This window comes from Myodes glareolus, chromosome 3, assembly GCF_982192425.1.
Source record: "Myodes glareolus chromosome 3, mMyoGla1.1, whole genome shotgun sequence".
Lineage (NCBI taxonomy): Eukaryota > Metazoa > Chordata > Mammalia > Rodentia > Cricetidae > Myodes > Myodes glareolus.
In genome coordinates this window covers 72,698,316-72,721,727 of record NC_142028.1, presented here as the reverse complement: position 1 = coordinate 72,721,727, position 23,412 = coordinate 72,698,316, and the positions used below count along the sequence as shown (strand labels likewise).

Here is a 23,412-nt window from a genome sequence, read left to right as displayed (position 1 = left end):
AATCCTCCAGCTCAACTCAGATTTTCATCACACTTGCAGCTGATTTAAAGCAGCTTCAATTAATGACCAAGCAAGGATTTGCAGGGGCAAAGCCTACTGCTGAGCTAATGGGTAGGGTTGTTTTTATGTTGATCTTCATACTTAGTTGTTCCACTGACTCTTGAGAGTTGTTAGTTGAATTTTTGAAATGTTGTATCTTTATTTTTCCTACCTTTATTTTATTTTACTTGTTTAAAAACAAGGCAGGGATTGTATAGCCTACTAGTAATACCTGCTTAGTATATGTGAGGTTCTGAGTTTAATTTCTAGAATGAATGAATAAGTAAGTGATTGAAATGAGAGATGAGGTAAGAATTAAATCAATACAAGTTTCTTTTTAATTCAGTGAAAGTTTTGAATATTTTTATTTTGAAATGTAAATGTAAATAATTGGCTTTATTTTATTTACTAACATGCATTGATTTTACACATTGATATGTTCAATGTGATATTTCCAGCCCTTTTTATCTAGCTGATCCCCTTTCTCACCCTCTAGAAATCACTAATCTATAGACAAGACTGCCATGTTTCCCTTTTCTTTACTCTTTACCCTCCCACAGATGAGAGAGAACATGTGGTACTTGTCTCTCTGTGCCTGCCTTACTTCACTAAATAAATATCTTCTAGTTTCATCTATTTTTCTGCCGATGACAGGATTTCATTCTTTTCCATTGCTTGAAAGTATCTATCTTTGCACGCGCGCACACACACACACACACACACGGTTTGATGAATAAATGAGATGCTTTCCTAGTTTGATTCTCTATTGCTGTGATAAAACACTAATCAAGAGCAACTTAGGGAAGGAGAGGATTATTTTAATTTACAGGTTATAACCCGCCCCCCATCTTTGGAGGAAGCAAGGTCAGGAGCTCAAGAGCAGAACTTGAAGATAAGAACTGAAACAGAGAGACCATGGAGGAATGCTGCTCACTGAGTAACTTGCCTTCTTACATAACTCAAGATCACCTGTCCAAGAATAGCATCATCTGTAGTGGACTGGGCTCGCCACATTAACCATTAATCAAACAAATATCCCCCAGACTTAACCTGCAGATCAAATCTGATAGAGCCAGTTCCTCAGTTGAGGTTCCCTTTTCCCAGGTGATTCTAGTTATGTAAAACTGACAAAAACTAGCCAGCATAGATACCATATTTTCTTTACTCATTCATCTGATGGACACCTAAATTGATTCTCGGTGTTACCTCAGTGAACATAGACACAGAAGTATCCCTGTGTTTACTAATCACATTTTCTTTCAGTGTGTATCCAGAATTGGGACAGCTGTCTTGTATGCTAGATCTACTTTTTTTTGACAAGTATGCATTTATTGTAGGAAATAATGCATTGGTTATGCCATTTTCATATGTGTGTGTTACATACTTTGATCATTTCTTTCCCCATTATACCCTCCTCCCTCTGCCCAAGCAGTCCTCCTACTTTCATGTCTTCTTAAAACTCTAGATTCCATATATGGTAGCATATGATTATGTGTCTTTCTGTATCTAGCTTACTTTACTTAATGTGATGAGAATTTAGGTCAACCAGGGTGATATAGTGAGACCCTGTCTCAAAAAAAAAGAAAAGCTAACCACACATAGATGAAGCTAGATCCCCATTTCTCAACTTCAAATGAATCAAAAACTTTAATGTAAACCTTAAAGCTTTGAAACTATTAGAGGAAAAAGTACAGAAAACATTTCAAGATACTGGTAGTAGTGTCTGTCAAGAGAAATAAATAAGGAAAATGTGGCGTTTATACATAATTTTTCATTTGGGAAGATTAAGGAAGTTATGTCATTTGTCTATACTTATGTCCAGCCTATAATGGTTATGCTTATTTATGTGCCCATCAGCCATGTGTAGAGTTTCTTTTTTCTCTACATACGCATATGCTGTCTTGTACGCATATGCTGTATGTGTGTGTTTAGGTCAGACTATACCCTCAGGTGTTGTTTCTCAGGATTATCAACTGTCTGTCCACCCTCCTTCATCTTTTTTGGTTTTGTTTTTGAGACAGGATCTTTTCTAAATAAAATTGCAAATCTATTCTGATTATCTGAAACAGGTATGAGGAAGCCCCTGGATATGGCCCTTCCTGAGACAGAACTGACATGTGTGTGAAGACTAGAAGGCAAGTTACCTGCTTCCAAGACACAGTGACAGAGCAGTCACAGGAGAGAGAGAGTTCCATTAAAAAGGGGAGAAAGTTTTATAAGAATAAAAGAGCCACTGGTTTGGGGACTGGGATATATTATACAGTGATGGAACACTCGCATAGAACATACTCAAGGTGCTGGGATAAATCCCCAGGTCCTGGAGATAAAGATATCAGTGGTCTAGAGCAAGTTGCAGGAGACATTTTATTCAATTCCAAGATATGAAAATAGTCCTTTGTAGTTAAATTGTGTTTTCTGAGCTGCTTGATAGCCCATCTTTCCATCCCAAGAGAATCATTACCTTATGCCTCTGTATCTGTAACTGCCTTATATATATGTATATACCTTATATTGTTCTATTTCTGTCCTTTTGTTCCAGTCTTGAGGCATTTCTACTGGTATGAAACTCCCAGAACCTTGTCAGTCTTCCCATGCCATGTACCAGTACCCAAGCTAGCTAATAAGAGATTGCTCCATGTATTTTTTCCTATGTAGTATATTCCTGTGTCTGGCTTTTGCTGAGATGCTTGAATGAACCACTCACAAATGATTATCCAGCCTCATTTTTTTAAACTTTGTTTTCAGAATACACTGAATTAGCAGAGAATTTTCCAAGTTTCTTTTTGCTTACTGTTTCCTGAGTTTTTTAAAATTTATTTATTCTTCATGTCTTTCACATCATGCCTCCCGATCCCACCCATCTCCTGCCTCACCCCAAAATAAATCAAAATAACATCAAAGAGGAAGAAGGAGAAGTCTTGTCAGGGAAGCTGCAGTGTGACACAGTGAGTCATGCAGTTAATCCCTTTATCCATATATTTTTACATGCAGGCATTATCAGAAAGAGTCATTGGTCTGGTTCTAGGCCCATGGTCTCTGCTATACCATCAATGCTGGGTCTTCACTGGAACAGTACATCCTGTTGCTGCCCTGTGTTATGTGGAGATCATGCAGCCCTGGGTCCACAGGACTGACCTCCCTCACCCTGCCCCCACCCCCATGCTCCAACAGATCACAGATGGGGTGGATGTTGGGTTGAGCCAACACATACCGCTAGTTCTGGGGCTGGATAGTTGCAGGGTTGGTCAGCCCACCAGCTCTCACCTGTCTTTGCCACCAGGGTAAGCTCTCCAGCATTGCCCTGGCTAGTTCACCCCTAGCAGCTACAAGCAGGGGGCGGGGCCAGTTCTCCCACTTTCACATCCTCAGGGTCAGTTCTCCCACACCTACATCTTCATGACCAGTTCTACTGTGTTGTCCAGTGTACGGGTTACTCTCCTGAGTGCTGCAGCTGATGAGGGGCATCTGTTCTGCTCTTATGATCAGGCATTGATGGACCCAAGGGCTTGGAGGGGGGGTAGTGGGCTGTACTCATCATCAGACAGATGAGTAGTGGGGACAGTTCTCCCATGCTCACAACTTCAGGGCTGGCTCATCTTCATAGCTGTTACTTCTGCTAACAGGATTGGCTTTATTGTGCTGCCCAGGTGAGGTGCAGGGCCTGCTCTTTCAAGTGCTGCAGCTGATGAGGGGTTGAGTCAGGTGCCTCACCTGTTGTAGTTGGCAAGGGGTGAGGAGAGGAGGGAATCTCTTTCTCTCACTCATGCCACCACATAGCATATAAGAGGGATGTGACCTGCTCTGCCATTCTCAATGCCCAGGGCCAGTTTGCCTATGCCCCTGTGAACAGGGTCGGCTCTATTGTGCAGCTCAGGAGGGGTGTAGGATGCTCTCTTCTGAGTGCTTCAACTGGTGAGGAGCAGAACCAGTTCTCTCTAGTGTTGCAGTCAGTAGGGGTGGGGCCAACTTTGTATAGCCCTATCTTCTCTGCCTTTGGTGGTATTAGGAGCCATGAACATCAACAGAGATTGCGGCTGCATTAGTTATGTGTCATTAAAAAAAACTTGATTCTGAAGACTTAATAAAAATGACAAGCTAAAAAAATGAATGAAGGTCACCATGAAATTCTAAAAAGTATTATTTATAAGTACAACCAATTAGAACTTGAATAAAATACAAATCATATAGTAATTCCACACTCAGATATCACCTGGATGGCAATGAAGCCACCCACCTCAGCCCACTGCTCATCTCTTTTCCCTGTTTAGATATGCCTCTGTCCACAGGACATGAACCGTTTTGTTTCTCTCCTCCCACCTATATAGTTCCATACATTTGCCACTATAGTAGTGCCCATATGCCTGGTGCTGCAGAGTACCAGATGGGCCAGTGTTTTCTTCTCAGAACCCGGGACAGATGCCCCAGACTCACATGTGGGTGTCCTTACCCCACGTAGAGAGTCATGGCCCTGGGCAAGACCATGCTTCCTCATCACAAAGAGATCATAATAATGCCCAACTGCCTGAGCTGCCATCCATTGAGTTTTGCTGACCCCAGTCTCATGGCATGGGACCAGGGTGTTGCTGGAGACCTCTTGGGAACATGGACCAGAAAACTCAGGCTCCTATCCCTTGAGTTTCACCAGTCCCAGCCCTCTCACTTTGTCTTCTGCATTTTACTTCAAGCATCAAGAAGACTGAGGCCCTTTCACATTTTAACTCTAATATAAAATAGGCATCCCAGTTAGTCATTTTTACTTTCTAGAAAAATCCAGCTGCTGAACACAATTCAAAGTTTTCTGCCACTTGATTATAACAGATTTCTCAAAAGTGTCCAGTAAACTTGTACTTTATTTCCTTTCAAGATTTCACCAGAAATACTTTTAGTGCTCACATTTTTAACCACCTCTTCCATTAAGTTATGGTGTTTTCTATTGAAGACTTTAAATTTCTTCCAACTCTTTCTCTAATTAGAGCAGCTTTCCATTTTAGGTACAAAGATCATTATTAGTTCCCTAGGGCTGCTAGAGCTGAAAGGCAAGGAAGGCTCTTCACCTGCAAGCTTTTAAAGTACACAGGCCTTTCAACAGCTTGCCCTTAGACATCAGTCTCTCTGTAGCATGATATATTGTATGACTGCTGTAGAGTATAGCAGCTCTGGAAAAAGGAAATAGGATTGTCACCTGGGGTACTGTATTCATCAGTGCAAGGCAGTGGGTACCAAGTAGCTGTCTGTTTAGAGGGCTTTCAACCTCCTGAGTCCTAGGATAACAGGCACGTGCTTCTATGCCTCATCATTTGTCTGTTTTCATGAGGACCTATAGCGTGTGTGTGTGTGTGTGTGTGTGTGTGTGTGTGTGTCTGTTTTATTCTTTTTAGTACTAACATCAATGTTGAAAGTCTCTTAAACTATATAAAATTGTTTTGTATTAAGACTTACCCATGGCACCACTGGTGAGAGAAAGCTCTAGCAATAAGAAATGTTGGTTGCCAGGACTGTCATTTCAATTTATTTTATTTGCATTGAACACATTAATAAATTGCCACAGTGGTAATAGGAAAGTAATGAACCTTCTAGAGGCCAGCTGGGGCACAGAGTGCTAACAGGGACCTTCATGACAACTACCATTGTTGAGCACAACTTAGTTTAAAGGTTTGAGGTTTCTCTTTTATTCCCTTTGAAACACATACTTTGCAAAATCCAAATACTGTTTTAGTACTATGCTTTCTAATTTACTAAGAGTGTATTTTAAATTTTATTTTAAAAATTTTACATTTGTGTGTGTGTGTGTGTGTGTGTGTGTGTGTGTGTGTGTGAGAGAGAGAGAGAGAGAGAGAGAGAGAGAGAGAGAGAGAGAGAGAATAAGAGACAGCTCCTATCCAAGCTCTTCCGGCCTACATAAAGGCTGAGTGAGGCATCCCAACATAGGGAATGAGGCATCACAACATAGCCTGGTTATCCTTTACTTTACATCTAGTATTCACTTATGAGTGAGTACATACCATGTGTGTCTTTCTGAGTCTGGTTACCTCTCTCAGGATGATTTTTTTCATTTGCATGCAAATTTTATGATGCCATTGTTGTTTTTTACCACTGAGTAATACTCCATTGTGTAAATGTATCAAATTTTCTTTATCCATTCTTCCATTGAGGGGCATCTAGGTTGTTTCCAGGTTCTGGCTACTATGAATAATGCTGCTATGAACATGATTGAGCAAATGTCCTTATGGTATGATTGAACATCCTTTGGGTGTATGCCAAAGAGTAGTATCACCGGGACTTGAGGCAGATTGATTCCCAGTTTTCTGAGAAACCACCAAACTGATTCTCCAAAGCGGCTGTACTATTTGCATTCCTATCAGCAGTAGAGAAATGTTCCTATTACTCCACATCTTCTCTAGCATAAGCTATCATCAGTGTTTTTGATCTTAGCCATTCTGACAAGTATAAGATAGTATCTCAGAGTCATTTTGATTTGTATTTTCCTGATGACTAAGGATGTTGAACATTTCCTTAAATGTCTTTCAGCCATTTTCTTCTGTTGAAAATTCTCTGCTTAGATCTGTACCCCATTTTTTAAAAATTGAATTATGGTATTTTGATGTCTAGTTTCTTGAGTTCTTTATATATTTTGGAGATCAGCCCTCTGTCAGATGTGGGTTGGTGAAGATCTTTTTCCTTTTTATAGGCTGCTGTTTTGTCTTATTGACCATGTCCTTTGCCTTACAGAAGTTTCTCAATTTCAGGAGGTTCCATTTATTAATTGTCGATCTCAGTGTCTGTGCTACTGGTATTTTATTCAGGAAGTGCTCTCCTGTGCCAATTTGTTTAAGGCTACTTCCCATTTTCTCTTCTATCAGTTTCAGTGTAGCTGGATTTATGTTGAGGCCTTTGATCCACTTGGACTTGAGTTTTGTTCTTGGCTATGGATATGCATAGATATGAATCTGGAATCTATATGTTGACATATAGTTATGCCAGCATCATTTGTTGAAGATTTTTTCCCTATTGTATAATTTTTGCTTCTTTGTCAAAGATCAGAGTTTTTTATTTGATTCTTTTGATACATGTGTCTTGTTTTTATGCCAATACCAACTTGTTTTTATTACTATAGCTCTATAGTAGAGCTTGAAGTCGGCAGTGGTGTTGCCTCCTGAAGTTTCTTTATTGTACAGAATTGTTTTAGCTATCCTGTGTTGTTTTGTTGTATGAAGTTAAGTATTGTTTTTTTGAGGTCTGTGAAGAATTGTGATGAGATTTTGATGGAGATTGCATTGAATCTGTAGATTGCTTCTGCAAATTGCCTTTACTATGTTAATCCTACCTATCCAAGAGCATGGGAGATCTTTCCGTCTTCTGATATCTTCTTTAGTTTCTTTCTTCAAAGACTTTTTCTTGTCATACAGGTCTTTCACTTGTTTGGTTAGAGTTACCCAAGATATTTATATTATTTGCGGGCATTGTTTCTCTGATTTCTTTGTCAGCCTGATTATCTTTTATATATAGGAGGGCTACTGATATACTCTTGTATCCTGCCGTGTCACACATTACTAAAGCTGTTTATCAGCTGTAGGAGTTCCCCAGGAGAATGTTTTGGGTCACTTATGTATACTATCATAAGGATGATTTATTTATATAGTTAGGTTTTATAAGTGCATTTTATTATTCTCATTATTTAAAGTGCCTCTCCATGTATGTCCGATTACTACTTTGTTGGACACCTTTCACATAAGTGACAAAAGGGCCGAAGAGAGAGTTCAGCCATTGAAGGCTGGACTCTCAACCAAAACACCAAAAGTAAATGATACAGATGATTTAAGTGTTCATGTGTTTAAGTCTGTGTGTGTATTTTGATCTCCAACTTGGTCAGGCTTAATATAGATACCCAAATAATTTGATTAAGTTACTCTGAGCCTCTACAGCATGAAAGACATTTTGACAAGATAAAATAATTTATTTAACTTATCTAAGTTTTATGCTGACATAATACTCAGTTGTTTGTGTATTTTTATGCCAAGTTTAGTAAGGTAGTCAGGGAGAAATAAAATTGAACAAAAAGGATGAGGTATAATGATCATAACCTAGAGGCTTCAGCAACTAGGCCCTGACAGTGTGTTCAAATGTTTCCTCGCATTTCTGCTTTTGGTCACTTAACCTCTGGTTTAGGAGGCACCTTTTACTCTGATGGTCTTAGACTTTGTGTTGAGGAAAGTGAGAAAACCTCAGGTTTTATGACCAGATATGAGGAGGGCAATGGGAAAGATGGGAGTGGTTTCTGCTGTGTTCTTCCATTCTTTCACCTTAACATATTTTTGAAGCTTGATGGTGGTGGCGCTCACCTTTAATCCCAGGATTTGGGAGCCAGCCTGGTCTACAGAGTGAGTTATAGGATGGCAAAGGTTACACAGAGAAATGCTGTTTTGTTGTTGTTGTCATCAGTGTTTTGTTTTGTTTTATTTTGTGGGGGGTTCTGTGTTCTGAAATCATTGCACTTTCTGTAGAACACCTTTAGCTGATCTTTTTAGTATATCACATTTAGAATAGAAGTTTAGTCTTTGCCTTTTTCCTTTAAAGAACGTTTAAAATTAATAAAAACAATATTGCATGATTTGGACCTAGTAGCCCCATGACCGACTGACTCTGCAGCTAGAACTTGCGTGTAGAGTGGGGTGTTAGCATGGAGTTTGGAATCTTAGTTCTTCCCATCCCCACTCCTTAGGAAAATTAGACCTTCTAATGTATCCAAGTAATAAACAAGTTTTGTTTTGCTTTTCTGTGTTTGTTTAGAGACAGTCAGCTTTGAATTATTTTCTCCAGAAATCTGTTTGTGTTTTATATTACGAAAATTCTTCCAAGTTTCCGGTTCTTTGGTGGCACTTCCCTATTTCCAGTGCTAAGCAGCTGTGTAATATATTTTTAAAATCTTTCATCATTTCAATGCATGGCTTTTAAATGGCTCTTAATCAGTTAGAATTTGTCTTGTGTCATGTAGATTTCCTTAATAAGTTCTTGTAAAGGTGAATTATAATCATGATTATATTACTCAATTCCTTCCATCATGAAGGTATCTTTAAATAATGATCCTATCAAATTTCAGTGACTTACAGATAGATACTAAAGTATTTAGCTGTTTTGTTTAATTTTAGGAGGTTTTCATTAACTGTGTTTCTCTTAGAAATTTACTCATGGGTTCTAATTACAATCTTTCCAAGTAAAATATTTTAAGATTTCAAGCATGATTACTGTCCTTTCTTATCCTATATTTAAAAAATTTACACTATTTTTCTTGGTTATTGGCATACTTTCATTTAATTCATAAATACTGTTTCCTCCATGCTAACATATTCCAGGTGTTGAGCTCTAGGGCTGAATAAATAACAAAGACAAAGGCCCTATTGGAAGAGACAAATAATAGATGTAGAAAATATTTAATGGTGCTAATTACTATGTAGATAACTAAAGAATAATAGAAGGCTTGAGTGACAGACCAAAGAAGGTTTCTCTGAGGGGCTTACGTTTATACTGAGATCTGGAAAATAAAAAGTTCTCCAAGTGTGAATAGAAGGATGAAACAGTCCAGGTAATGCAGATTCTTGGCCTCTCAGTTGAGGCTGAGAAGACTCCATGGCTGGAGCTTAGAGTGAGTGATGAGAGCTAGGGGATGGGGCAGAAGAGAGGTAGCTCAGGGCCAGATCACATGGTACTCTGTAGGCCATGGGAACATACTTGCAGCCTTTGAAAGATGTTAAATGAGAATGATATGGTCAAATTTACATTGACATATAATCAAGACAAGACTATAAGATGGTCAGTACTGAGGACGTCTAACTAGAGGATATACAAGAGATTGCATTTTCTGCTAAGTAAAATGAAATGTTCTAGTTTTCTTTAAAAAAAAAAAAAAGAAAGAAAAAGCCATCAAACCGTAGAGGTAAAAAATTTGGCCAGATTCTATTGCTTGTGAGTAATTGTACCATTAACTAAATGTGTAAACTTGAACAAATTTTCAGACCTCTTTTTGCAATATCCTCTTCATTACTACTGTGAAAACAATAACACTTGACCTTATAGAATAGGGAGAATTGAACATCTTAATACATGTGAAATGTTTAGAGAAAATTTAGCACATGATATACACTTAATAGATGTCATTATTAATATTTATTCTTTCAAGCTTTTGTCCCATAAGATGTGTAGTTGGGTGTGACTTGAAATACTATTTTTTAAACTTACTGTAACTTTAAATCAGAAACTAATCTTCATTTAAGTTCTTGGAAAATTTTAAGTGTGATTTGAATAACTTGAGTGAGATGCTTTTTCAACTATAAACTTAAAAAATTCAGTTTATGATTTCCTAATTAAAACTTCTCATTTAAATGGATATGAATTACAATCACATACCAGATTTAGAAGACTTAATATGAAAAGGTGCATTTTTGTTAATGATTTTTATGTGTACTTAAAATATTTGATTACATTTATGTGTATGTGTGTGTTCCTGTGTGAATTTATGTGCATCGTGTTTGTCGAGGTGCTCACAGAGGTCAGAAGAGGGCATCAGATTCTCTGGAACTGGAGTTACAGGTGTATGTGAACTACCATATGAGTTCTGGGAGCCAAATTTAGATCCACTGCAAGGGTAGTTGTAGAAATTAGCTTGATATGGGAAATGACCAGGCTAAAGGATAAAACAATTGTATTTTTATTTATTATAAGGGGAAACTCACAAAACAGGAATGGGAAGTTGAAGCTCAGCTGTGTCGTGGGAGTCACACACACACACACAGAGAGAGAGAGAGAGAGAGAGAGAGAGAGAGAGAGAGAGAGAGAGCGCTTGGGCTCCAGGAAGCCATGCCTTAACTAGGTTCCACCTCTTAAAGATGATTGGTTAACAAAGCTTCCCCCAACATCTCCCTCTTTTGTCTAAACAAGACCAATCCAAACCCAATATAACTATATACCATAGGAACAGATATCAAGTATAAAATTACAACCAACATAAACAATATTAAAACATAAACAATATTAAGCAAGAAACACATGACAAATATTTTAATAAACATTCTATTCCAAAGAGTCTCAGCTAAATAATAAGAGGAAGATAACTATGACTATCCAATCTTCAACCCCATCATAGGCCTGAGAAGAGAGATAATATTACTTGAGTAGGCAGGAAGTGCAGTCAAGCAGCTTCCAAAGTGAGCAGTATATGACAGAGACAGTTGGCTACCTGAGCAATCACCCAAAGTCTCATTTGCAGTGTTGAAGCAACCAACTTTGGCCAAGGCCTAGCATAACTGACAGACCATTTTCAGAGGCAGAGTATTTTTTGGCAAGGCTTGACAGTCTTTTTCTTGTATCCTGATTGTCCTGTCCGGACAGTGTACATTTTGTCAGTGGTTGATGCATGGGCAGTTCCTTACCCAAGAAGTTCTTTTGCCAAGAAGAAAACATGCTCCAAGTGGAATGTCTTTGGTGGTCAACATTCTTTCGGGAATAGATTGGTGCTGTCAGGAGCAATTATGTCTCGTGTCAACAGAACCCTCAGTTGTTTAAATGCCATCCTTGAAGTGGTTGAAGATTACCTATCTAGGCAGAATACAATCCCTATGTATCTAAATAACCCAATCAATTTGACTGTATGTATAACAAACATGAACAACTATTGACCTGTAATATTTAGTACCTGTATAATTTAAGATTAAAACTTTATGTCAGAATATTAAATAATCTATAAACAAATGTGCAGCAAATGAAGACCTCAAAAAGTAAACGATGTATTGATCAGAGGCAAGAATAATATATAATGCAATATGAAAATATATCCTAAAGTTGTGTCAATATATAAAATGTCCTAAACAGAGGTAGAAGCATGCATATATACAATCTAGCAGAACAACTTTGCATAGGTGTACAAATATTGTAAACAGAAATAACAAATATAATTTGAACTTGTATCAATATACAAAAACCATACCAATGTAAATTATTCATAAATAATAGCTCACAAGTATTCACTCTATTACCCACTATTATTATCCCCCCCCTTTTTTGTAAGCTACATAGTTTCATGGGACTCTTAATCCCAGGGTCGTGGGTTCATGTCCCACGTTGGACACCAACTGTAGAAATTAGCTCAATATGGGAAATAAGCAGGCTAGCTAAAGGATAAAACAATTGTATTTTTATTTATTACAAGGGGAAAACTCACGAAACAAGAACGGGAAGTCCAAGTCCATGCCCCAGTTTTCTCTTGGGCTCCAGGAAGCCATGACTTAACTAGGTTCCACCTCTTAAAGATGATTGGTTAACAGAGCTTCCTCCATCAGGTAGTAAGTACTCTTAACCTAATTGAGCCACCTTTCCAGCCTTATTTTAGTTCCTGTAGTGTCATATTTTAAAAAATCACTGACAAGTTAAATGTAATAGACTTTCCCCTGTGTTTTCTCCTAACAGTTTTATAGTTTTAACTCTTACTGATTTGAGTGATGGAGGGCATAAGTTCAGGCTCACTCCATAGCATGTAGATATTCAGCTCCCTAGTGCCATTTTTAAAAAACAGTGTCCTTTTGCCATTAAATGGTTTTGACAGCTTTCTCAAAAATCTGTTGGACATGTTAGGGCTTATCGCTGGAATTTTTCTTCTGTGTATCTATGTGCTTGACTTTATGCTAATACTACACTGGTTTTGATGCTTGTAGGTTTTCTTATGACTGCTTTTTGGAATTGGGAAGTGTAATTTCTACCCTTGTTCTTTTTAAATATTCTTTGAACTGCTTAGGATTCTTTAAGATTTTGTGTACATTAAAAATAAATATATATTCTTTGAGAATTTCACACATGCATATTCATCACTCCTTTCCTCCACTAAATACCTTTTGGAGATGGGTGTCTGTGTTTGTTTATGTCTGTTCAAGTGTGTGTGAAGACCAGAGGTGGACACTGGGTGTCTTCCTCAATTGCTCTCCATCTTGTTTTTTTTGACACAGGTTGTAAATAGAGACTGCTCATTCATTTCCCGGCCCCCCAGACCTGAATAATCACACAGAAACTGTTAATTACAGCACTGTTTGACCAATGACTCAAGCATATTTCTGGCTAAATCTTAATTAAATTTATTAATCTTGTATTTTACCATTTTTATTAATTTGTATTTTACCATGAGGCTTGTGGTTTGTTACCTCTTGCTTCTTAGGCAGCTACAAGGCGTCTGCCTCCTTCAGCTGCTAAATGGTGTCTCATTCACTCTGCCTACTCTCTCTCTATATCTCTTCCAGCCTGGCTATATTCTGCCCTGCCATAGGCCAAAACAACGTTATTCATTAACCAATAAAAGGAACACATATACAGAGGATATCCCACATCAACAGGTTCTCTCACTGAACCTGGAACTCACCAACTCACCTAGACTGACTGACTAGCAAGCCTCAGAAATCCTCTAGTCTCTGCCATTCCCACATTGGGATTACAGGCACATGCCCTTACAGTACCTGGCTTTTTATGTGGGTTCTAGGGTTTGAACTAAGATTTTTCTATGTGTGTGATTTTTTTTATATGTGTAAGCACTGAACTCTCTCTCTAGTACTTCCATGTAAATTTCCATTTTTTTTTCTGTCTGTATAAAAGGGAAAAATTATTGAGGTTTTGATAGGAATTGCATTTTGTCTCTGTTTTTTAGTTTTGGGTAGTATTATAATCCTAATGATACTAGTCTTAGAATTCTTCAACATGGGCTACCTTTTTATTGACTGATTTTATTTATTGCCTTTAATATATTTCAGAAGTGTTTGATAATTTTCAGCGTATAAGTCTTTCATTTCTTTGATTAAAAATTCCTATGTATTTTCATATTACTTTAATCTCCTTTTCAGATTGTCCATCATTTACATCCTACTACTATGCTAAGTTTATTAGCTCTAGCAACTCGTGTGTGTGTGTGTGTGTGTGTGTGTGTGTGTATACACTTATTAAGGTTTATTAAGGTTTTCTATGTAAGAGACTGTCAGCCACAGAAATTATTGTGCTGCTTTCTTTGAAATCTCAATGCATTTAATTACTTTTTCATACTTAATTGCTCTGGATAAAGCTTCAGCACAGTCAGCCTTTTGTTGTGGGCACAACATATGAGAACTCTATCTGTTGCAGCCAACCAGCCTTAGAATGAAATTTTTCTAAAATCACACCAATACTGATCTGATGTATAAACTTTTTTCTCTTACTATTTCCTTAATGGTATAAAGTAACAACTATTTTCATCACACTCATATTATTATGGATGTGTATATGTCTGTCTGGATATCCAGTCTAATGACTTCCTATGATTAGAAACCTAATTTCACCACGAATCTCTTTGGATCTATATTAGTTCACGTTTCTATTTGTCTCTCTGTATGTTTTTGCTTCCAGACTCCTCACAGCTTTCTACAGAAGAAAGATTTTCTATTTGGTGTAGCTGATGGTGCTATGCAAAACCAGATCCTTGAAAAGGTCGCAGTCTGTACACAAAGTATGATTATAGACTTATCCTCTGTTTAGCTGTGCATGAGTGTTTTGTGTTACAAAACCAGACTAAATGTTACCCCTTCTTGCCACCTCATTCTGTAGCTTTACCAAATCATATGAACCAACTACATAGTTGTAGTTTGTGACATACTTTCCACATAGTTATCTCCTGTAGTCTTCACAGTAATTTCACAAAGTGAATAGTATTTGTTAACCTTATGTTATGACAATGATGGTTTAAGAGACTTTCTCAGAATCTTACAACTCTTAGTTGCAGGACTTAGTCACAGATATCTTTACCTCTAAATCTTTCCATTCCCAAATATATTGCAAATAATAGTCAACATGATTAAGTAAATATCTTTTTCATATTTATGGACATTGGAAAAAGCACATACAAAGTTTATAAAAACATTGGAACTCCTTTGTAGTTGTAAAATATCATCAATAAATCAGATATGAACATAAAATACCTATCTGATAAAAATAGCAGAGTCTATGGGATGATACTGAATTTGATGTCTCCAAGATATGCTTCGTTTCTTAATCAAAATTCTATTTACACTTAGCTCTTCAGTATTATACATACTATGCAAAGCAAAGTAGGCTCACGTTTTCTGCTATTTCCTTTTTAGAAACAACTTACTAAGTTATATTGTGGCAGATCAAGAGTAAATAATTGAGCTGGGGTCTGATGTTATTATTCCTGAGATTCACAGTGTAATAAAACCTAAATGGACCTAATATAAAGTATATAAAGTAGTAGTGATGAATAAACAGGAAGCAAACATGCTGCTGCCACTGCCACTGTTTCCATAGCCAGTGTCTGCAACTCCACTGGTGATATTGTTTCTGCTGCTGCTGGGTTTTCTGCCTCAGTGTCACACTTCAGTAAGACATCTGAGAGAGTTGGTATTGTGTGTGTGCATATTTAATATGCATAAGTAAATGTATACACATTACCCTTAAAACTGATTTCAAGTTGAAAATCTTCAGTCAAAAATACATTTAAGTACAGTTGGTCTACCAAACATATAACTTAGCCTAGCCTACTTTAGATATGCATAGAACACTTTACATTTAATAAACCATTGGACAAAGTCATCTAACATAAAACCTAAATTGCAATAAAATTGAATATCTCATGTAATTTGTTAAACACTATACTGCAAGTGAAAAACTGAATGGGTCCATGGGATACTGTGGTGATGTGGATGAGAATAACCCCCATGGGATCATATGTTTGGTACTTGATCCCAGTTGGTGGAACTGTTTGGGAATGGTTCAGAGGTGTGGCCTTGTTGAAGAAATTATGTCACTGGGGGATGGTTTTGAGTGTCTCTCTACCTCCTGATTGTTTCTAAAGATAGTAGCTTTCAGCTGCTGCTCCAGTGTCATACTTGCTTGCCTGCTGCTACATTTCTTACCATGACAGTTATGGACTCCAACTCTGAAACAGTAAGCCCCAACTAAATCCTTTCTTGTACAACTTTGTCCATGGTATTTTGCATAGTAGCCCATTAGTTCTAGCCTCTTATTGGCTAACTCTCACATCTTGATTCAACCCATTTCTAATAATCTGTATGTCACCACGAAAAGAATTGGGGGAAAGAGACAACTGGTGTCTCTTTTCTTCCTAACTTTCTATAGCTTCACACCCTGGACTGGAGAGATGGCTCAGTGGTTAAGAGCACAGGCTGCTTTTCTAGAGGACTCAGATTCTATTCCCAGAACCCACATGATGGCTCACAACCATCTGTAAGTCTAGTTTCAAAGGATCCAGTACAGGTATCATGCATACATGTAGTACATGAACACACATGTAGGCAAAGCATACATATACATAATTTTTAAAAAGCTTTCTCTCCTTGTTGCTTTGAAATGAGATTATGTACCTGCAGCACATTCAGAATTACAGATCTAGACTTGAGCATAAAGACCTATCTGTTGTATTCTGACTGAGACAAAGTAGAACACACAGGACTGTCATCTCTTTTATTCCAAGTACTAATGAATCTAAACATGGTGATCCTTTAAATCTCAGATACTTCAGAAGATTGCACCTTTGAAGCTAGCTAAGACTGCACGTTGAGACTTCATCTCAACAATCAGAAAGCCGGGTTGGTGATGGTGGATCATTACTTATTTCATGACATAAGTCTACATTTGTCTTCCTGGAAGTATGACATGGTAATAATGAAACCACTAAACTTCTGTTCAAGAAGCACAAGTCAGAATTCTAAAGAGTATCAGCTTCTCCTTTGTTGTGACTCACATTTACAGAAGATATTAAAAAAAGTAAACTTTATATATGTTGAAGTCTGTTTAAGCCCATTGATAGGACAAAGTGGGTTATGTCCTTTCAGAACTTCCATGAGCTTGCTTATTGAAGAAAATGTTGATGTTCTCTGGGATTCTTTTCTTAGTATGCACACACAGAGATACATGATTTGTTATAAAGCAAGTCGGGAAGATCTGCTTCCTCTTGTTTGCTCATGTCTGCTGTATAGAGGAAACAAGATTGACTGTTTTGCTGTCCTTCCTTCTGGAGCATCATCCCAGAGGAATATTAATCTCACTCTTGTCTCCAAATGAAGTGTTTAAATTAAGAGACCCTAGAGACAGAGAATCAGCCGAGAGGCACTAAAGATACCAGCTAGTGGAAGTAGCTTATCAGTTGTATCCCACTCCAGTTTCTTGACTTTTGAACAGGTATTTTATTTCCAACTCTTAAATTTTGAGCTCTTAACTGGCATGGTTATGTTTTATCCAAAACCAAAGAAGGTGTTGTTTTTTTCTTAGTGGATCTTCAAAAGTATGTTTGATGTATCTTTGTTTTCCAGGCTCATTTTCTAAGGGAATATCCCTTCTTTCCTGTTCCTTTGGACCACTTTCTCTCTCACCTCTTTACATTTGTGTGTACATTCAAAGTTATTGTTTCTTTTATATTTTCTAAGCTTTATGAATACTTGAAACATGGTACCTATGTACTACAGGATAATGCTTTTGTACACTGTAAAGATTCGTCACTTGTATTGGTTTAATAAGATGCTAATTGGCCAGTATCCAGGCAGGAAGTATAGGTGGGGCAGCCAGACTAGGAGAGTTCTGGGAAGAGGAAGACAGAGATGCAGTTGCCACTCAGATGCAAAAGAAACAAGATAAGAATGCCTCACTGAGAAAAGGTACCAAACCCCGTAACTAAGCATAGATAAGAGTTATGGATTAACTTAAGTAGTAAGAGCTGCCTTATAATAAGCCTGAACTAATAGGCCAAACAGTTTCTAGTTAATATAAGCCTCTGTGTGTTTCTTTGGGGCTGAATGGCTGTGGGACCGGGTGGGAGAGAAACTTCTGTCTACACCTATGAGCAGTCTACATTTAATCTAGCTTTACCTTTAAAAAATAATTCACTATGCCAATCTTATTCAGTATCCAGATTGAGGTAATAAGCATGTTAGAAGCATTTGAGGATTTCCTTTCATCATTTTTGTTGGGGTAGCACAACACAGAGATGGGAAGTACTATGGTTAAACATAGTTTGAGGATGCTGGAGATATGGCTCAGTTATCAAGATCATTTGCTGTTTTTGCAGAGGATCTGATTTTGGTCCCCAGTACCTATATCAGGTAGTTCACAACCACCTGTAACTCTAGCTCCAGAGGATCCAATACCTTCTTCTTACCTCCACAGGTACCCATGCACATGTTCATAAAATACACACACATACATACATACACACACACACACAAATACATACCCCACATAATACACATAATTGAAAATAAATCTTTAATAATAAATGCTGGCCTAAATATCACTTCTTACAATGAGTTTTTTTAAATAAAAATAAATAAAATGGAAAGAAATTTTTTTTAAAGAATATTGTTTTGGTTCAAATTCTGATTTTTCTAATGAAAGGACATTAATTAACCCTTCTTGGTATTACTTCCTTGGTAATAAAAAGGGATTTATTATAATATTATTAACATGATGAATATTCAGCAAGATAGTATCAGTAAAATACTTAATATACTATCTGCGTATGGTGTACACTTTAATGATAGCTGTATATCATTAAGAATTAATAGTAATGTATGTTACAGTTTGCAACTGATTTTTGTAATATCATATGCTGAATTTGCCCAAACTTTCCTGACTTCAGCCGTGGTCAGGTTGATGTTTTATCATGTTTAGAAAGAGTGCTCCCATAGCCCTGTTGATTTTTTTATTCATATTTTTCTTAAAATTTTCCAGAATTACATTCAAGTATAGTGGACATTCAAGTATAGTGGAACATGCATATAATCCTAGCACTTGGGAGTCTGAGAAAGTGTATTGTGAGTTCAAGGAAAGCCTGAATTACATATCCAGTTTGAGGCTATATAGTGAAACCTTATCTCAGAAAAAAAAAAAAAAACTTTTCAAAAACATATCAAAGTCTTTATATTCTTTTGTTAAATTAATTATTTTTTTAAAATGATTATTTCTCATGTCTATTCCAGTTCCCACTTTCTCCCCTCCTCCTGCTCCCCCACTTCCCCCTACTCCCTCATCCACTCCTCAGAGAGGGTAAAGCTTCCCATGGAGAGTCAGTAAAGTCTTGACACATCACCTTGAGGCAAGATGAAGGCCCTCCCTCTTATATTTAGGCTAAATAAGGAATTTCTCCAAAAAGAATGGATTCTAAAAATGCAGTTCAAGCGGTGGGGATAAATTCTGGTCCCACTGCCAGTGGCGCCAGAGCCTGCCTAAGCCACACAACTGTCACCCACATTCAGAGGGCCTAGTTTGGTTTTATGCAGACTCCCCCACTATTAGTCTAGACTCAGTGAGTTCCCACTAGCTCAAGTCAGCTGTTTCTGTGAGTATCCCCATAATGGTCTTGATCCCTTTGCTCATAATATTGCTCCTCTCTGTCTTCATCTGATCTCCGGAAGCTTGGCCCAGTGTTTAGCTGTGGATCTCTCCATCTACTTCTATCAGTTGCTGGATGAAGGTTCTATGATGACAATTAAGGTAGTCATCAATCTGATTACAGGGGAAGGCCAGTTCAGGCACCCTCTCCTCTGTTGCTTAGGGTCATTCTTGTGGATTCTTGGGAATGTCCCTGGTTCCAGGTTCCACACTAGCCCTATAATGGCCACGATCAAGATATCTCTTTCCATGCTCTCCCTCTATGTACTTCCTCCATCTCGACCATCCCCTTTCCCTCATGTTCTTTTCCTCCCTCCCCACTCCTCTTTCCTTTTCTCTTCTGCACTCCCTTCTCTCCCCCCACCACACGTTCCCAATTTTCTCAGGAGATCTTGTTTATTTCCCCTTACCGGGGGATCCATATGTTTCTCTTAGGGTTCTCCTTGTTACCTAGCTTCTCTGGCACTGCTCATTCATAAGCTGGTTATCTTTTGCTTTTCATCTAATATCCACTTATGAGTGAGTACATACTGTGTTCGTCTTTCTGTGTCTGGGTTACCTCACTCAGGATGGTGTATTCTAGTTCCATTCATTTGCATCCAAATTTCAAGATGTCATTGTTTTTTTAACCTCTGAGTAGTACTCCATTGGGTAAATGTACCACATTTTCTTTATCCATTCTGTGGTTGAGGAGCATCTAGGTTATTTCCAGATTCTAGCTATTACGAATAATGCTGCTGTAAACATGGTTGGGCAAATGTCTTTGTGGTATAATTGAGCATCTTGGGTATATGCCCAAGAGTGTTATTGCTGGGTCTTGAAGTAGATTGATTCCCAATTTTCTGAGAAACCACCATACTGATTTCCTGAGTGGCCGTACAAGTTTGCACTCCCACCAGCAGTGGGGGAGTGTTCCCTTTATATTCTGTATATCTGCACTATTCAATACAGTGGACACTAGCCCCTATTATTACTGTGATTTTACTTTACAGTAATTACCCAGTTACAAAATGTGTCTCTAAATACATTCAAATTATAGGGCTAGGATTTCAAATATGTATGGTAGAGTTTAGTTTATAATCCTTATTAATGGTTTTATTGTGACTTTTGAATTTTCAGACTTTATTTGTTTAGTTGGAAACTATGTTTATATTCAATATTTGCATAGGAACAAATATAGAAAATATTTACATTTATTTCTATGCATATAAAGGCTTCCGTTGTACTTGTGGTACTTGTTATAAGTTACCTTCCAACTCTGAGATACTCTAATAGTAAAAATATGCATATGAATATTTTTTCTTAATAGTGCAGCCTAATATTAGTACTTAAAGGTCTCACCATAGAATTTTAACTGTCTTCTCTCCACACTCTTTCTTTACAGATGGAGAAATTAATATACAGAGAAACTGACTTGTCAGCGGTCAGAGCAAGATATAGGTGAATCCAGGAATAAGTTCAAAGCCTCTTCTCTCCTTGCTTAGTTTTTAGTCCATTGACTATGCAGCCTAGTGGTAAGTATTCATTTATGCATTCTAGCAGTAAATAGAATTAAGAAGGCCTAACAAAGAGTGAATTTAAGAAATTCCTTGTTACTAACCAAATTCATTATCCTTTTCCATTTAGTTTATTTTTAAATTTGGTATATATACATATCTGCATGTGGGTTTGTGAAAATGAGTACAGGTGCCTATGGAGTTCAGAAGAGGGCATTGGATGTCCTGGAGCTGGAATGACAGGAGGTACATCCATCTGACATGGGTGTTGGGAACCAAAGTCTAGTCTCCTACAAGAGCAGTGTGTGTTTTTAATGGCTGAGTCATCTCTCTGGGTTCTCTTTCCTTCTCTTTATACCTTTAATGCCATTTTTTTGTTATTATCATGAAAATTCATGAGAGGAAATTAGAAGTTTAATTTTTAAATAGCTGAAACTATTTGTCTCTTTGGCCAGACTGAAGATTATTAAGAATGAAAAAAGATCTAAATTCTAATGATTTTTATTTTTTGAGACAAGATTTCACTTTGTAGCCCTGGTTGGCCTGGTTCTTGCCTTATCAACCAGGCTGGCCTCAGACTCACAGAGATTCACCTGCTGCTGCCTCCCAATTGCTAGGATTAAAGGGATGCTCCTCCACTCTCAGCCTTTCATGCTGGGCATTTTGCTTCAACTTATTTAAGTATCATTAAAATGTGTAGCCATGCTTTTACACATAGGTCTTATTCCCTGGCCAAACTGAACCACAACTGTCCAAATGGCATTCGCTAGTAAAGACCAGTACAGTCATATATATAATTTCAAATTTTCCAGCAGTCACATTAAAAAGATATGAAAAAAGGAAAACTAATTTAATAATGCACTTAATTTTTTATATCTAAAACATTTTTTTACACAACTAACATAAAAGTCTAATGAAAAGGTGTTTACAATCTATTTAGCACATTGTAATTCAGGTCCTAAGTTTTATCAGAAATACTTAACTTGTATTTATATTTTAAAAATAATTACAGGCTGGAGAGATATCTTACCAGTTGGGAACACTTGATGTTCTAGGACATAGCCTTGGTTCCTGGTACTCACATAGTGGCTTACAACCATCTATAGGCTCACACATTGTAAAAACATTCAAGCAAACACTTGTGCAGATAAACTAAATCTAAAAGAGGTGGGGGAAAGATCACAGTTAGAAAAGTAAGTTCACATACTGATTTGTTCTAAATATCTTTAAAAAAAATTTCAAATATACGCAAAGCTTTCTCGGGAGTCACAGTCAGTTTTTTAAATTTAAATGAATAAAAATACACAAATGTGTATATTCCCTTCTTCAGCTGTCATAGCCACATTGTAAGTACTCAGCTTTTCATGTGACCAGGGGCTCCTGTATTCAGTTTTGCAGCTTATGTGCAGTGCTTCGCCTCTTCCCTCCTTACTTCACTACATTGTGTTACTTCGCTATCAGTACCCAGCTCTAGCTCCACAAGACTCAACAAAGTGCTGTCTCTCAGTTTCTTACTTTCCCCACCTCTTTCTTTTATAGAATTGGCTCTTCTCCTCTGTGTCTTCCTCCTGAGTCCCTGGATACTTAGTTTAATATAATTTTTATAATACTTTAATGTGTGTGTTCATGTGTCTTTCTCCCATCTCTAGACCAAAAAGTGGATGCCATTTTACTTTTTGAGTTTGCATTATCTAACACAAGGCTGGGACCCATATTGCCAGTGAATTTTTATTCTAAGCATTAATGAGTAGAATTTCAATAAGGAAGTAGCAGACACTTTTAGAGAGTTATTTTGAAAATAGTAAGTTGGAAATTGAATTTAAATTATCAGATTGAATGACATAAAATATGGATTCACTGCTTTTCACTTATTTATTTTTATTTATTCTTTTATTCATTTCATTTACTCAGATGTATGAGATATGGTAGAGATTATGGCATAATCTATACTGATTAGTAGCTCATAATCAAGATAGACACATGTTCTTAGACACAAATATGTACAAAAAATTATTCATTCCTACTTTGTCAATGCCCAAAATGTTCTTTGGTTCCTTCATTTGTTTGATTTGGTTTGGTTTGGTTTTTAAGACAGGGTTTTTCTGTGTAGCCTTAACTATCCTGGGAACTTAATCAGTAGGAATTCATGACCTTTTGAGGTTAAATTGTTTATTTTCTTACCTTTGTCTTTTTTTTTCCTGCCAAACACAATTTCTCTGTGTAGCCCTTGCTGTCCTGGAACTTGCTCTGTAGGCTAGGCTGGCCTCAAACTCAGAGATCTGCCTGCCTCTGCCTCCTGAGTATTCTTTGGTTCTTAATGAAAGAGAATTTCAAGGTTTACTAGGCTCTTCGTAGTTTATCTAGTTACCTCCCTTGTCCAACCCTTGGATTTCCTATTCAGCTTGCAAAGTTTTCCTTCTATTTGATAATAAGTGCTCACCTAGCCTTTCTGCTTGCT

General features: G+C 37.3%; 1 protein-coding gene across 9 annotated transcripts in view; it reads left to right on the top strand.

Moving 5' to 3' along the window:
* Positions 1-23,412, top strand: part of Scmh1 (Scm polycomb group protein homolog 1) — a 153,126-nt gene that overhangs the window by 17,713 nt on the left and 112,001 nt on the right. For 3 of the 9 annotated variants that reach the window (XM_085686511.2, XM_087904654.1, XM_085686510.2), the window contains exon 2: positions 20,843-20,972. In XM_085686511.2, the coding sequence (XP_085542637.1) occupies positions 20,960-20,972 (13 nt within the window). In that variant the 5' untranslated portion in view covers positions 20,843-20,959. Of the gene's footprint in view, positions 1-20,842; positions 20,973-23,412 lie in introns of those variants that run through there. The other 6 variants (XM_048434563.3, XM_087904653.1, XM_048434562.3 and 3 more) reach the window with 4 other exon arrangements.